The following is a 15,000-nucleotide window of genomic DNA, read 5'->3' on the forward strand; positions in this document are numbered from 1 at the left end:
GGATCACAGGTGTGTGGCACAGAGTCCTCTGAAAATGCACCAACGGCAGGAACACTGATGAATGACCAGGCACAGCTGAGCCCTGAGACAGAGGAGCCATGGAAACGCCATGGAAGCAACAGAAACAGTATTTCAAAGCAGATTATTAGTGCTTTTACTACACTTTCAGCAGCAAAGAGACACAGCTGCCCCAGGTCTTCAGAAGGTCAATGGCTCCCTGTCAGGGGGTGTCATCACCAAATGTGAAGTGAGGTGGGGGGCTGGGGGGCTGGGGACTGGTCTTCTGAAACAGGAGACACAACGGACAGATTCACCGCTGGATCCAATCAGAACCGCCAAGCGCACCTGACTTTTCCTCTGACCAGACAGTGCCGTTCCTTCAGGTGCCGTGGCAGTTGGGACTGAATCCAGGCCTTAAAAAGGCAAAACGTCTCTGCGCTTAACAGCTCCAGACAATAGAGAGGCTGAGCGTTCGGGCCGTTTCGTCACAGGTGAGTGTGAGTGGCAGAGCCGCACTGGGAGCTGAGCGTGGAGTAACCAGTCGATACACGCGAGCCCAGCCCAGCCCTGCCTCCGCAGGCAGCGGGACCAGGCAGGAATGCCGGCGGTTGAGTGCACTTCCTCTTTCTTCAACAATACAAAAGAGGGAAGTAGAAGCGAGAAATGCTTCACGCGCTCGGCGCACATGGGCAACATTTCAGCCACCTGAATACGCCAGCGTGCATTACTCGCATTTACCTAACTCACTAACCACGCTTCTCACTCACTAACCACACTTCTCACTCACTAACCACACTTCTCACTCACTAACCCAGCTGCTAACTCAATAACCACGCTGGTAACTCAATAACCACGCTTCTAACGCACTAACCCAGCTGCTAACTCACTAACCCAGCTGCTAACTCACTAACCCAGCTGCTAACTCACTAACCCAGCTGCTAACTCAATAACCACGCTTCTAACGCACTAACCCAGCTGCTAACCCAATAACCAACCTGCTCACCCACTAACCCAGCTGCTAACTCACTAACCAACCTGCTCACCCACTAACCCAGCTGCTAACTCACTAACCAACCTGCTCACCCACTAACCCAGCTGCTAACTCACTAACCAACCTGCTCACCCACTAACCCAGCTGCTAACTCACTAACCAACCTGCTCACCCACTAACCTAGCTGCCTTTCAGCCTGAAGCTTAATGCCATTCACAGCAGTGTAGGAAGGAAACATCTACCTGCTTTATTTGAGGGAGCAAAGGACACTCCCCCACAGACCATAAAGTCAGGGAATACGCTTTGGTTGGACAACCTTGAAAAGTCCATCTACTTGCTATGTGTGCAGTATACATCCAAGAAAACACTTTCCAAGGACTTCATTAGTTTCCTCTGAGAGCTCACTGATCAGATATGTATTTTACAGTGACATTAGTCAGTTTCACAGTTTAGACCTGAGCAGCCTAAAGCCTTCCACTGTTACACTGACTCGTATCGGATGCAGCCAGTTCTAGCCCTCTTCCAGGAAAGTCACCCAGAACGCACTGCCAGGTCACGTCAGCGGACGGATTACTGAGCATGGAGCAGTATGATACTGTACGCCTGTACAATGAAAGGCAATGAGGCAGAAAGCAGGAAAACAGGCCTCAAGATAAACACAGAACGCCTTGCTCAGGTGGCAGTTATCTAGAAACTTCCTATTACCGGCCGTAACTCAGCCTGCACGTACCTCTGTACTTATGTTGTCTCCTGTCTCTAAGGTTGTTTAATGACTCATGATCCGAATAATCTTGGATTATTTAATGGTTTAGAAACAGCTCAAACCGCACAGCTAAAAGGAGAAGAGACTCACGCACTCTAATAACACACAAGCCTTTGGAGACACATACTCACTGCCTTTCCCTGCAGCATGTGCAGCCAGTGAGTCACACCTATAACCAGAAGGTTGTTGGTTCCAACGTGTCAGTGAGGCCCTGCTGTCCTGCACGCACACTGGCTGCATAGCTGGATGCAACGCATAAGCAATGAGTTCTTACAGCATCTCCTCCATCAGCCATTTTGTACTCCATGACCCACGGGCTTAACCCGACTGCAGTGAGTCAGAGTCTGCGCTTTTTAATATTCAAGCTGCCATTTATCAGCCTCACTCTTCACTCTGATCCCTGAGAGCTTATGAATCAAGCATTTTCATGACATGAATCAATTATTTTGCTCTTTCCTCTGGCCTGAGTGCTGGTAGTGAGCTCATCTGTGTATGTGCAATATTATGCGCGTGTCTCTGAGACTGCGCACGTGTGTGTGTGGTGTGTATGTGCGCGCGTGTGTGTGTGTTACTCTGTGTGTGCATCAGTGTGTGTATATGTGTGTGTATATTAGTGTGTGTTACTCTGTGTGTGTATACTGGTGTGTGTGTATCAGTGTGTGTGTGTGTGCTGTACTCACGCAGGTGTGCAGGCAGGCGCCCTGGCTCTTCCTCCATCCTGCTGGCCTGCCGGGATGCTGGAACATGAACAGGAGAGGAAGTGGAGTTTGGCACAGGGCTGGCTGACGGACTGAATGAGATCCTCTCCTGCTATGAATAGACACAGAAACAGTGCATACCTTAAAAACCACGCGACACCCAGTCAACACATGATATCAGAGGGGACACAGCCGACCCCATCGCCGCGCGGGACACAAGACCGTTCAATTCAAACCCTTTCCCACCCATTTCAATTAGGAAGTGTCAATAATCCCATCTGACACATTCTAAGGAAAATAAACACTCCAAACTCAGGCTCATGTTTATATATGTATGCACACCTGGTTGGACGCTGAATATCAAAGGAAAACATTTCTGAGACACGTGCAGATGCGAAACTGATGGAGAAGGATACCCTGCACTCTGTATTCATGAAACAGTGGCGAAAATTACCCACAAAGGGGCACGGCATGTGTCAAAGATCAGAGGAGATTTATGAATACACACTCACAGGAAATTAGGTGAAAAAAGGTAACCGTAATGTCATAAATGTTTTAATAAATTGGGGCTAAGCGCAGAATTCAGTCCATATGTCCATGAAAAAAGAGTGGCATAACCAAGGCTGTGTACAGCAACTTCCCCACTATGTTGAAGTGCTCCTTGTTTTTAAAAATTCATGGTACTATAATACTCCTCTGGATAAGAGTGTCTGCTAATAATCAAATCTGTAATATTAGCAATTCCCACATAAAGAGATAAATAACTGGCAAATGTTGCAGTTTCTTTAAAGACTAAGTGAGGGCAAAACCATTCAGCTGCAGTGAAGGAGGCAAACGGTAGCTTCTGCTCTCCAGTAACTCCAGCAGTTCTCTCATCATGTGATTTTAAACAGCAGCACCCTGAGTGTACACACCACGTCTCCACCCACGTATTACCTTCATCTCCAGGAATTTCCCACACCTTGTCTTGCACTTCTCGCCGTTCAGGCTCTGAAGGAAACTGATCAGCGCAACAACAGAACCGCTCTAAGAATGCGATACCTCACATCAGGCTTTTAAAAGGATAGGAATTTCTATGGAATCATGTAAACACTCCTCTCTAAAACTCCCAGCTGCCGATGCGCCACCTGCATTTCTGTTGCTTAGTAAACCTACTGAAGCCAGTGCTCCTGCTAAGGTCAGAGGGCATCTCAATCTCTGTGGTGGAAACAGGCCAGTTACCCACAATCCACCTCTTTCCCACTGAGTGCAGAGAGGTAGTCTGTACCCTGTTTAGTGTTTGGGATGACTTGGTTACGGGTTAGACCAACAACGTTCTGCTGCCAACACCACTGAGGCCACAATTCGACCATCAATTTCATCTTCAATTCCACACAAAATGGTGACCTTAAAACAACACTACAAAACACACAGGAAAGGAAGCACATGACAAGGGCTTTGAAATTTGTTTCTTGGTTCCACAGTCATTTCCAATCCCTGATCACCCTGGTCCCATTGGCCATCACTGCAAAGAGCGCACACAGATATCCCTCCTGTTCCGATCACTACATGTGTGTGGATGCGTTTTACAGGTGTGAATCATTTTCAAATTTACCAAGCCCTAGAAGCTGACACGTATGACATCACACTCAGCTACAACAGTGCACTGAATACCCAACGTGGAATGCTAATGCAGAATATTTCGCTAGCCACGTGACAATGGGGATAGAGAGTCCAAGATATCAACTCACGAGAAAAATGTGTCGGTTTGGAAAGAAATGGCATCACTGAAACGACCCATAGGCCTCATCACACTCTGGATGTAAACCATATTTACTACACTTTGCAGGCTGAGATTTCACTCCCCAATATGACTATAAACATGGCCACCCTGTAAACGCATTGTTGCAGGACTGAATCCCAGACGCTCTGCTGCTGTATACCTGGGCAAGGCTCCTATCCCCACCTGCTGCTGTATACCTGGGCAATGCCCCTATCCCCACCTGCCCACCTGCTGCTGTATACCTGGGCAATGCCCCTATCCCCACCTGCTGCTGTATACCTGGGCAATGCCCCTATCCCCACCTGCTTCACCAAATACCCCCTACAATAAACACATACTGTAGCTCACCCTGGATACGGGTGCTGCTAGGCAACAAAATATGACAATGTTAACACTCCCCATTGTTTTTCCCCAGTTGCAAATGGCAACTTTCAGTGCCGTTAAAAGTACACCTATGCAGGTGCTCTCCAACGATGCTGCAATGATTCATGGATACAAATTAGTCTTGTGAAATTTCTGTATCTGCACCAGTTAGCAGCAGGCAGGTGTGAGAGTGCATTGCATGCTGTGTCCGGATGGGCTCTATAAATAGCAAAAGCGTGCAGTGTGTGATCATGGAGTTCTGTCAGATGTGGAAATAGCAAGGCTACTGAGTTTTACACTAAACCAACTGCACGTTTAAGATGAAGACCTGCCATGTACACTTCAGCGTGGATCCCGGGTTCATTAGCCAAACGGGCTCCACCTGGCATCCTGAAACGTATCAGTTTACCTGTGAAGCTGAAGTGCTGCCGAGCAGCTCACTGTTACACAACCTGTGTGAGCGCGCGGGCTTCAAGCTGGGCTCTGTGCGTGGCACAGACCACAGGGAGTCAGGGAGTCGGGGGAGAGGCCTGCATTCTGAGGCTGGAATTAGGGAGAAGATTTGTAATTTAAATAACCTGAGTGACTGCATTAGCCACAAATTTCACTGTTTGTAACAAGCAGTTACTGTGACTGGCGGTGCTTACACCAAGTCTGTGCCAGCATCTCACCAGCACAATATTTGATTCTAATCTTATAATCGTCACATGTGATCAAAACAAATTACCCCTGAAAAGCAGCAGGGAGCACACACTGCATCAGCACACATGTTTGGTTACTCCCGGCAACGTGTCACATGACTCTGAAACGTTAGCTCTGTTACATGTGCATGCATTCCCATCCTCACCAAAGACTCTGCACTTTAGATCCCTGCTGGACTTCAGGCTTTCCCTCTCCTGGACTGCTACAGCACACTCATCTCTGGAAGGGTCACTGTGGGTAGCTCCCCTTTACATGGAAATGCCTTCTGTCCCATCCTGAGGACCAGAACACTATGCCAAAGGAAACCACTCCTGACCCTTTGTACCTGTCCCACATACAGATCAGTCCAGTGTGATTTTCGCCTGTCACTTTTAGGCAATCTTCAGCCTAGTGCTGAGAGACCAGCACCTATGGCTGGGTCCTGTTCCATGCTCAATGTCTGTAAAACAGCTGGGAGTCACTGCACAACACGCTTTGTATGGATCTGGGGCACAGGATAAGGACTTGTTCAGGCTTAGTTGACCTCTGCTGGACGACACAGGGTCAGCCAAAAAGCGCGTGCCCCCTCCTCTCTCTGAAGCCCTGGGGTGAGTTACAGCAGAGTACACCATCACAACGGGCTGACTGTAGTCCTTGCTCACAATGAATGGAAATTCAAAATTTCATCTGCAACCAGTCTGTATAAATTTGCATAGAGTTGAACACATCGGTTGTGGGACAGCAATGCAAAGCTGTGAATGGCAGCTGAAACCCATGTGACCTTTGGCAGGTGCAGAGAGCCTTCCTCACAACCCACCAATCAGCAGCCCCCGTTCATCAGTCCCCTGCGTGTCACTCGACACCACACAGAGATGAGGAATTATAATTGCTCATCAGAGTTTATGAGTGCAGAAGAGCCGTGCTGAGGGATGCAGATCAATTCTGCTCCCACACACAGATCCTGAATCAGAATCTACCCTGGTTCAGGATGGTTGCAGTGGGCTGAGGCTGGACCAGCTGTTAGGGGCAAAAAGTCCCTAGACCCACATGGCACACTTACTACGTGGGTTAATAATGTCTCTTTTACCTCTCAGATTGTTCAGTTCAGTTCAGTTTTGAGAAGCCAACCTTCAAAGTGCCGTTTAAGGAGGGCATAGCCAAGACTACTGTGTACAAAGTGCTAAAATGGCTAAATGTGAAATGTTGATGAAGCAGCCAATACACAGCTGTAACCGTATTCCCCCTTTCTGAGGGATAAAGCGCGAGTGCCAGAAGAACAGTGCTGCTCTCTGTACTGAGGCTGCTGCTTCTCCAGCACTCGCGGAAGGCACACTGCTGTCTGTGAGGAATACCGCACAGGAAATATTCAGTACAGTGCACACTTTAGTCTAAGACGCTGGCACTCTACACATACCTGGTTACCTTTCCAGCATTTCATTAATTTTCAACCACACGACTTCCTATGTAGTTAATTATTGGTAGTTTGTTCTTTCAATGACAAATAGTCCACATTTAAAATTAAATGTTTACATCTCACCACAATAAATTGGTGGGACTTTTCCCAAGTGATAAGAAATTGTCTTTGTTTACTGCCTAAGCACACTGGGAGATGTGCAAAACTCGGCTTACTGTAAAATAACTGGAACGTCAAAGCCAAGGCGCTACGAAAGTGAAAAAGACACCGCCAGCCACCACTGACCGGAGGACTTTTCCTCGAGTCTGAAGTTCAAGTCTTAAGCTGAACAAAACAAACTATGAACAGCATTTAAACTGTAACTCGTCCACGGTTCACAACAAGATCTTACAACATCATCACGCCAAAAAGTGAAACAAGTTAATAAAAACTGTACGTAGGTGCGGTGTTCACTATTTTATGCGGATAACATTTATTTCAAAAAGTCTTACACTCACCTACCTTCGTGTTTTAGATGCAACTTCCATTTGCATGCATTAGGTCAACAACAGAAGTTGATTTAGTCAACTGAATCAGAGAATGAAAACAGTATTTTCTATGTCGTGTTTTAAGACTGTATCCGAATTGTACACTAAACCCGAGGTGACATTTGGCAGCACATTGGAGGGTAAGGAAAGTGCGCAGGGACAGAGTTACTCGTGGTGCAGCGGGATCGGTTTGCACAGCACGGCACTTACCGAGCGCGGTGCGCGATACGGCGGCGAAACGAGCCCGTCTGCAACAGATGATAACAAACAGCAAAGCCTCGCTTCTCAGCGATACGAGGCGATCAAGCGCATCTCACACCGAGTCCGCATCTTCAAACGCAATCGAGTTAAAATAATCCGTAAATACCTTTATTTTATTCTGCAACGGGGGTTCGGACATGTTTTGGTCAATCCAGGAAGTTCTCCTTTTCCCACTTTCCTTTCCTCGTTTTTTTTCCTTGAAATAACCCAGAAAATCATCCACATCCGACTCCGGTACTTGCACCAGGTTCCATCTGAGTCACGCGCAACTTTAATATTTATATTTCAGCGCAGAAATCGCGCCCATCGAGGAATAATGGAACTTCTTTGTTTTGTTCTTGTGCGACAGGCTACATTTTGCGTGGTGTTGATTAGTTTCTTCCTGGAAGACAGACACTGAAAGGCGGACAACGCAGTGCTCATTGATTTGGGTATTTAAGTGGCGAAATGACGTGAATTCCCAGCACTGAGCGCTGCCCCCTTAAAGGGGAACTCAACCAGGAAACTGACGCTCATGTTACAGGGGTGTATTGAGGAAATGAGGAACCGAGGCACTGAACACGAGGTCCATAGAAAAACAACTATGTGCGCTTTGTAAGGGAGAAGAGGAAGCTTAAATAACGTGTTCGACGCTACAGATCCCATCTCGATTTCCGCACACCGCGTAGCGTTAGTCTTTAATCAGCTGTGTATATTAAAGTAATATATTTAAGTAATCACATGTATGAAATATCATTTCCTCTGAAAATGGATGGTTTAAGGTGTAACAGCCACGATGAGGCATTGAATGAGCACAGTGCAGAATATCACAGGTGTTTCCTAGTCTAGCTCAGTACATGCCCAAACATGACATAGACCAGCTGAGGCTCCACATTACAATCAGACAATCAGATTTATATACCTTTACCCCCATGTTAGCACCCTTATGCAAGCACAATATGGAATGTATGTCTGTTCCTCTGGAAAAGACAATGGGCAGGTATGTCTGTACTTCTGGATAGGAGCATCTGCTAAGTGACCGCAGTACCTACCCATGAACCTTACATTTAACCTCTGTCTCAGTTCCTGCAAGTTTACTTCTGAGGTTCTGCACAGCCTTTGGAAGCCAGGCATTATGCAGTGGTCCCTGCCACATTGAAGGATGCACCGCTACTATAGATGACATATTTGGTAAATCTTCAGTCCCTGATCAATTAACTCCTTAATGCTAATATGTTTTGTATTGTGAAACCTAAATAATTATGAAATAAAGAGTCACATGGATTTCATGCATACATCCCATTGAGATATTTTTGAGTCATCTTTTATGACACAGATTAGGAAATTATTACCAAATCATTTGTTCAATAATATGTTCATTATTATAGAGAGTGCTTCTTCCCCCTTTCCATTCTAATGCTCATAACAATGTGGAACTTTCCCTGAAAGCGATAAAAAAGATATCCTCGCTTTAAAATATGTTGCTTAATACTAAATTTTCATCACATCTTTGCAAATTTAAAATTTTTCATCATCAGTTGTGCTGGAAGTGGTGGTGATTAGCCCGCTGATGACGATACCAGCACCTCACACTGCAGCAGGAGGCAACAGGAGACCTGGCAGAGGGGCCACGGCAAGCGGACACACATTGTTTTATTCGTTTATTGATTTTTGTATGGTGTCTTTTAAATTGCTTTTGGCGTAAGGTTTTTCCACACAGCCAGTGAGGTGAGCACATATGCACCTTTGCAGTTTACAGTGAAGACCCCTGACTCAGGCTGTTCAGAGTCTGGCTCCTCTCCTCCTCCTCCTCCTCCTCCTCCTCCTCCTCCTCCTGTGGTCTCAGTTTTAAACTCCTGCTGGTCTTCTGAAGGGGTTCTTTTATCTCCAGTTGTTCTCCTGGATGGTGGGGAGGACTCAAGGCTATGACTGTTGAAGCCACAAAGAGCACATGTGCCTCACAGCTAGTCAGTAATAATCTCAAATGGAAAATGACATTATTGTTGGCATGCTTTTGTATGTCCTATTCTTCACAGTAATATCAAGGGTGATATAAAATATCAAACAATGCTGAAACAGACAGCATGTACAGTCTGTAGAGGCTACAAGGTGCTTTTAGCCTCAAAAGATGGCGTCCAGTGTCATCAGTTTCATATTATAATCCATAGAGATCTATGACAGTGCATAACCATCCGCTATCCGTGAAAACACCATGGGACACACTGCCCCCCAGTGGCACAATAAATTATGGCAGCACCAGAGGTGGGCCCTGCTTCTCAGAAGGTCATAGTGTTAGTGCTGAGTCCGGTTAGCTCATAGTTACAGGATGCCTGATTAATTGTTATACTGTTTGGGGGCTTGAAGGGCAAAGGTGAATTTAAATACATTTTCAGCAGAGACTGAGTGAACATCAGTACTGCACTAATCCTAACCAGCTTGCTGTGTTTCCTCAGACAGGGGGCCTGTTAGATCTCCTTCAGATCCATAACCTGTGGCTGCCCAGTCCATGAGCTGTTATGGATTCTCAGTCCATCTCTGTCACACACTCTATTTCACCTCTTTCTTTCTCTCTCTGTCAAACGCTCTTCTTCTACCTCCCATCTCTCTTTCTTTCTGTCTCTCCTCTTTCGCTTCAGTATGCCTTTCTGTGTGAGCCTGCATCTGTTTTTGTACTGTGTGTGTGTGCACGCATGTGTGTATGTATATACGTGTGTGTGTGTGTGTGTGTGTGAGTATAAGTGTACATGGTGTATGTTTAGTTTGGGGGGGGGGGGGGGGGTCACATTCATGCTACTCTTTTGGTAGTGGTGTCTCTAACATGTGAGAGACATAGAGATCTGTGATTCAGGTCATGCCAGGAAAAGTGATGGGTTCTGTACCAGAAATCTCTCCAGACTCTTCGGACCTGCTTATTGGACAAAAACAGAAATATGAGCACACCCACCAGCCCTCCAGATTAATTATTTCAGCAATTCAGGAATTAATATTAATATTTGCTTAAATAAAACCCTAATATTTCTTGGATCTACTTCAGACGTTTATAGATTTGGTCCACAAAAGAGATTTCTACCTATCTCTCTGGTTGCAGCTAAAAAATATTTTACAAGATTAGACAGAAAAAGAAGTGGCTGTTCTTCAATGGAAAATACATTACTGAACACAATTATTTTAGAAGCCACCACTGAAAGGTATCTGTGAGGTGTCACCATGACCACGGCTGCACTTGGGTGTTCTACCCACCTCAGTCTCACATGGGAGGAGCTTGGGGTTGGATGATCAGCACCACATTGATCCACTGCTACTCCAGGCAGCATCTACCTGCCTCTCTCCTGAGGTGCTCGCCACATTCATGGCACAGGTGATGGTGATCATCAGTGTAAGGCCACTGGTTCCTATATGGACTGATCCTGAGCCTCCTTTCCTCCTCACTCCCACAATTACTCCTCCCTCAGAAAGTGGGCTCTCCACCTGTACCACCAGGTGAGTTTAACAACAAATACAGCTTCAAAAACCAGTGGAAACAGGTGCAAGGCTTAGCTACCGCCTTCTGGGACCGCTGATAAAGCGAGTAGCTACCCACTCTTCAGCAAGGTCAGAAGTGCCAGTGTGAGACGCCAAACCTCAAACCTGGAAACCTCGTACTTTTCAAAGACAGCAGGGTTATGAGATACGAACAACCCACGGGACTGATCACCAAAGCCTTCCCAAGTGTCGACGGGAGCGGCCGTTATGTGGAACTCTTTCAAGCAAGCTTTCAAGCAAGGCGTCACTAAGACATACCAGAGATCCACCTCAAATATAACTCTCCTTCTTTCACCAGAATGATGAAAAACGTGAGGGTGTGAGGGTGGTGTCTGGAAGACACCAGGCAGGGAGCAGCAGGCTCTTCCCGTGGAGCTGATATGATAGAATCTAACATTTTGTGCAACACGTGTCACTGTGCTTACTTTCCATTCCCCGCTTGTGGGTTTTGTGCAATTTTAGCCGACAATTTAATATTGTGTCTGTTGTTCTTGCAGAATATTCTAAAAAGGTTCATTTAGGTTTGTAGCTCATCTGTTTATTTGTATGAAGCTGTAATGGTTAGCTAACTTTGCTAGCTGATGCCAGCTCTCTCAGCATAGCTGCTACTAATGTACCTCACAGTATACCAAAAAGCAATTTACTTTATGCAGTACATCTTTTTATGACATGATATCTTTTATTTTGTGTCATATGTCAGTTCACACCTTGTCCAGCAGTTGGGCTGAGCCAGGAATAAATCGGTAATCGTAAAGGTGTGTCTGTCTGCCAGACTGCAGCATGTCGGGGATCCGCTGCACATGTAGCAGAACTGTCAACACAAATGTGAACTCTACAACGATCCTCTACCTGCCACCTGTGGAGTACAAAGTACATCCGGAAGCAAATATTAACTTCATTGCAATTCTTTTGTCACAAATACAAATGAGCAGCAGGTTATGGAACAGAAGCAAAGTCTGCAACCTGAGCGGAAGAAAGTGTAGATTAGAGTATGAGCATTACAAAACAAAACTGCACAGAGGTGTTTTAGTTTCAAGGTTTTCTCAGGGAAAAAGGGAAAAACGGGGCAAGCATGCAGTACAGAGAAGCAGAGGTGGTCTCCACAGGTCACTCCTACACAGAAACAGCTGTGGAGACCAGAAAAATGAACAAATTCAGAAAAATTCTCAAGCTAATACTTGAGAAAAAAAGTAAGCATTGAAAGGTAGACATAAGGTAGACATTTTCTCCACTGATGTGTTATTTTTACTTTGAGAATGTTAATGAATACAGCCAGAGAACATGTGTTCATTCCTTTTCATTTCATCATGGTTTTCTGACTCTTCCTGGTTGGTGCCTCAACTTGGTGCAATTGAACCAGTTCCTTTTCATAGCATAGTGAATTACCATTAAAATTGGGTAGTATGTAACTATGATATGAATTTAGTCTCTACCTTACTTGTGGTTGCTCCTTTCCACCTTGTAGTTACACAAATAAGTTTCATAAAGTTCAAACATCATCATCAGAATGGCAAGGAAGCTCAGAAAGACAAGCTAGCTGAGATCAAATTTCACACTTCCTGGAAAATTCCTCTTTGGTTGTGAGCCAAGTGGCCTGTGGGTTTGGGTAATCTATGTTTAAGCAGGGCAGGTTAAGCAGTGGGGTGGGTGTGCATTATACACACCTGGTGAGGTGGGGAGGGGCGCCAGTGTAGCATAGTGGCTAAGATTCGTAACCGAAAGGTTGCTGGTTCAATTCCCCACAGGGGCGCTGCTGCTGCACCCATGGGCAAGGTACTTAACCCACACTTGCCTCAGTAAATATCCAGCTGTATAAATAGATAACACTGTAAAAAAAAAAAACTGTAATTGAAATAAGTCGCTCTGGATAAGAGCATCTGCTAAATGCCAGTAATGTAATGTAATGTAATGTGTGTGGTAGGGGTGGGTGTGTGGTAGGAGGAGCGTGCGGTAGGGGTGGGTGTGTGGAAGGAGGAGCGTGCGGTAGGGGTGGGTGTGTGGAAGGAGGAGCGTGCGGTAGGGGTGGGTGTGTGGTAGGAGTGTGCGGTAGGGGTGGGTGTGTGGAAGGAGGAGCGTGCGGTAGGGGTGGGTGTGTGGAAGGAGGAGTGTGCGGTAGGGGTGGGTGTGTGGTAGGGTGGTGCTCTGAGGTCAGCGCTCTCCAGTACAGGGTGGTGCTGCCTGGTTCCGCCTGCTGGCCTCCCTGCCTATCAGCAGAAGGGCACGCAGACCCCCTCGCACCCGGGGCAGGGGACACACAGCGAGGTGCCCTGGGGAGCAGCTCCTCTCACTCCTCTCTTTAAAACACACACAGACTCAGGGTGGGGGGACTGGAATATCATCATGTGGCACCTTGTAAACGGAACGCTTCAGATTAATACAAGAAATGCCAAGACTCCACCCTCTCTAGAAGCTTTGGTGTTTTTTTACAAAGTTCCCTTTGATGGATTCTCTTTAATGATTTAAAGGTCCAGTGAAGCCGCTGCAACATGCAAACAAGGGTTTTCCCTTCATGCAAAGCTTTACGGAATCACCAAGCGAACACTTGGCAGCCTCTGCATTCACACAACAGCACGGAAGTGAGACAAATGCAGTCCTCCACTACACTCACATGCAACCAACGGCAAGTTTTCTCACTGCAAATCCCACAGTGCACTGCTGTGAATTATCCCCAACCCGGACCCTCGGAGCCTACAGCAGTGGTACAGCAATCATGCATGACTGTAAGTCATGCATGTTTTCTAAGTCATATGATCATAAGATCATTACCTCTAATACTTTCCCTGGGTTCATTTTCAAAAACAACTCTGATGGCCTTTTAAGTGTCTGTTTACATCATTCAATTAAAAATAGTCAACAGGTAACTGCATTAACCAATGTTTCAGAGTGTGTGTGCTGTACAGTGTGTTCTTAAAAAAAAAGAAAACTCCACACAATCTGCTTTCAGTTGCAAGGTTTTTCTGTTTTTATTTGGTTTTGTTTTTTAAGGAAATCATGCGTTCTGCCTTAGTTGGGATTGTTATTTTAACGGCAGGTTCCCTTGTCCCGCCGAACCAAGCAACGCAGACATCCAGAAGCCGGTCTTCATGGTCATGAAGACCGAGGGGGTAAGGGTACGTGGAGATAGCTTTTGTAGTTTTGGTTGTGCTTCGTTAGTCTGGGACTTTGGCCCGTTGCCTCAAGGTCAGTGCCTTCACGCAGGTGTTGTTAGCGTAGCACTGGAGCTGCACACCGGCGTCTCCGCCAGTGGCCTGCCCTTGGGAGCAGCTCCGCCTCCTCCTCCCTGCAGAACAGAGTGTCGGTCAGTCCGGTGCACACACCACCATCTCTGCCACATTCACACTCAGCAGATGCACTCATCTACAGCGACACACAAATGCGCGTATGAAAAGGAGATAATGCTAAAACTCTCACAATCCCATGGAGTCTTTGCATAATATACAATATTATACAAAATAAGCACCATTCTGTTAAGCACCAAGCTTATAAACCTTGCAAACACGCAGGCTATTTCCTTATAATGTAGCCTAGATGCCATCATGTTATGAAAGCAAGCGGAAAAGAATGATGACATTATTTTGAAATGGAACAAGGAAGGAGACTTATGTAGTTGTTTTACTGCACTAGGAAAGAATGGAAAGATCAATATATACAGAACATAACAACATGCAGAGAAGTAAATTAAATTTGAAAATTCAGCAACCACAGCTTCACTACTCAAACACATTAACTATATCATTTCATGAAATTATTCAAAATCGCAAACACCAAGTAAAGGAAGTTTCAAGTGGAAAGTGTTCTGAACTACACTAAAGAAAATAAATCAGTTGTATTTTTGGGTTGATTCTGTTGAATATTTTTGTTTGTCAAAGTATGACAGTTTACATGTACATTTAGTCAGTTTGCAGATGCTCTTATCCAGAATGAGTTATGAAAGTGCATACAAGAAGATTAGGCTAAAAGCGGAGACAATACTGAATCAAAGTGTAACTGTCCTATAGCAGGAGTCAAATTTTACCACCTTGAATTGTATTTCAAATTT

At 45.7% G+C, this 15,000-nt stretch overlaps 1 protein-coding gene and 1 long non-coding RNA gene across 5 annotated transcripts in view; both read right to left on the reverse strand.

Moving 5' to 3' along the window:
• The window catches only part of etv6 (ETS variant transcription factor 6), a 24,721-nt gene extending 16,813 nt beyond the window's left edge, over window positions 1-7,908 (reverse strand). The window contains exons 1-2 of one of the 4 annotated variants that reach the window (XM_036520217.1): window positions 7,567-7,908; window positions 2,435-2,561 (exon numbers count right to left, since the gene is read on the reverse strand). In XM_036520217.1, coding sequence (XP_036376110.1) covers window positions 2,435-2,561; window positions 7,567-7,599 — 160 coding nt within the window. In that variant the 5' untranslated portion in view covers window positions 7,600-7,908. Of the gene's footprint in view, window positions 1-2,434; window positions 2,565-7,173; window positions 7,279-7,566 lie in introns of those variants that run through there. The other 3 variants (XM_036520216.1, XM_036520219.1, XM_036520218.1) reach the window with 3 other exon arrangements.
• A 5,991-nt stretch (window positions 7,909-13,899) lies between these two features.
• LOC118771620 overlaps window positions 13,900-15,000 on the reverse strand; it is a 1,586-nt gene continuing 485 nt past the window's right edge. The window contains exon 3 of the long non-coding RNA XR_005004616.1: window positions 13,900-14,241. This is a non-coding gene — a long non-coding RNA (uncharacterized LOC118771620). The remainder of the gene's footprint in view (window positions 14,242-15,000) is intronic.

This window comes from Megalops cyprinoides, chromosome 25 (assembly GCF_013368585.1).
Source record: "Megalops cyprinoides isolate fMegCyp1 chromosome 25, fMegCyp1.pri, whole genome shotgun sequence".
Classification (NCBI taxonomy): Eukaryota; Metazoa; Chordata; class Actinopteri; order Elopiformes; family Megalopidae; genus Megalops; species Megalops cyprinoides.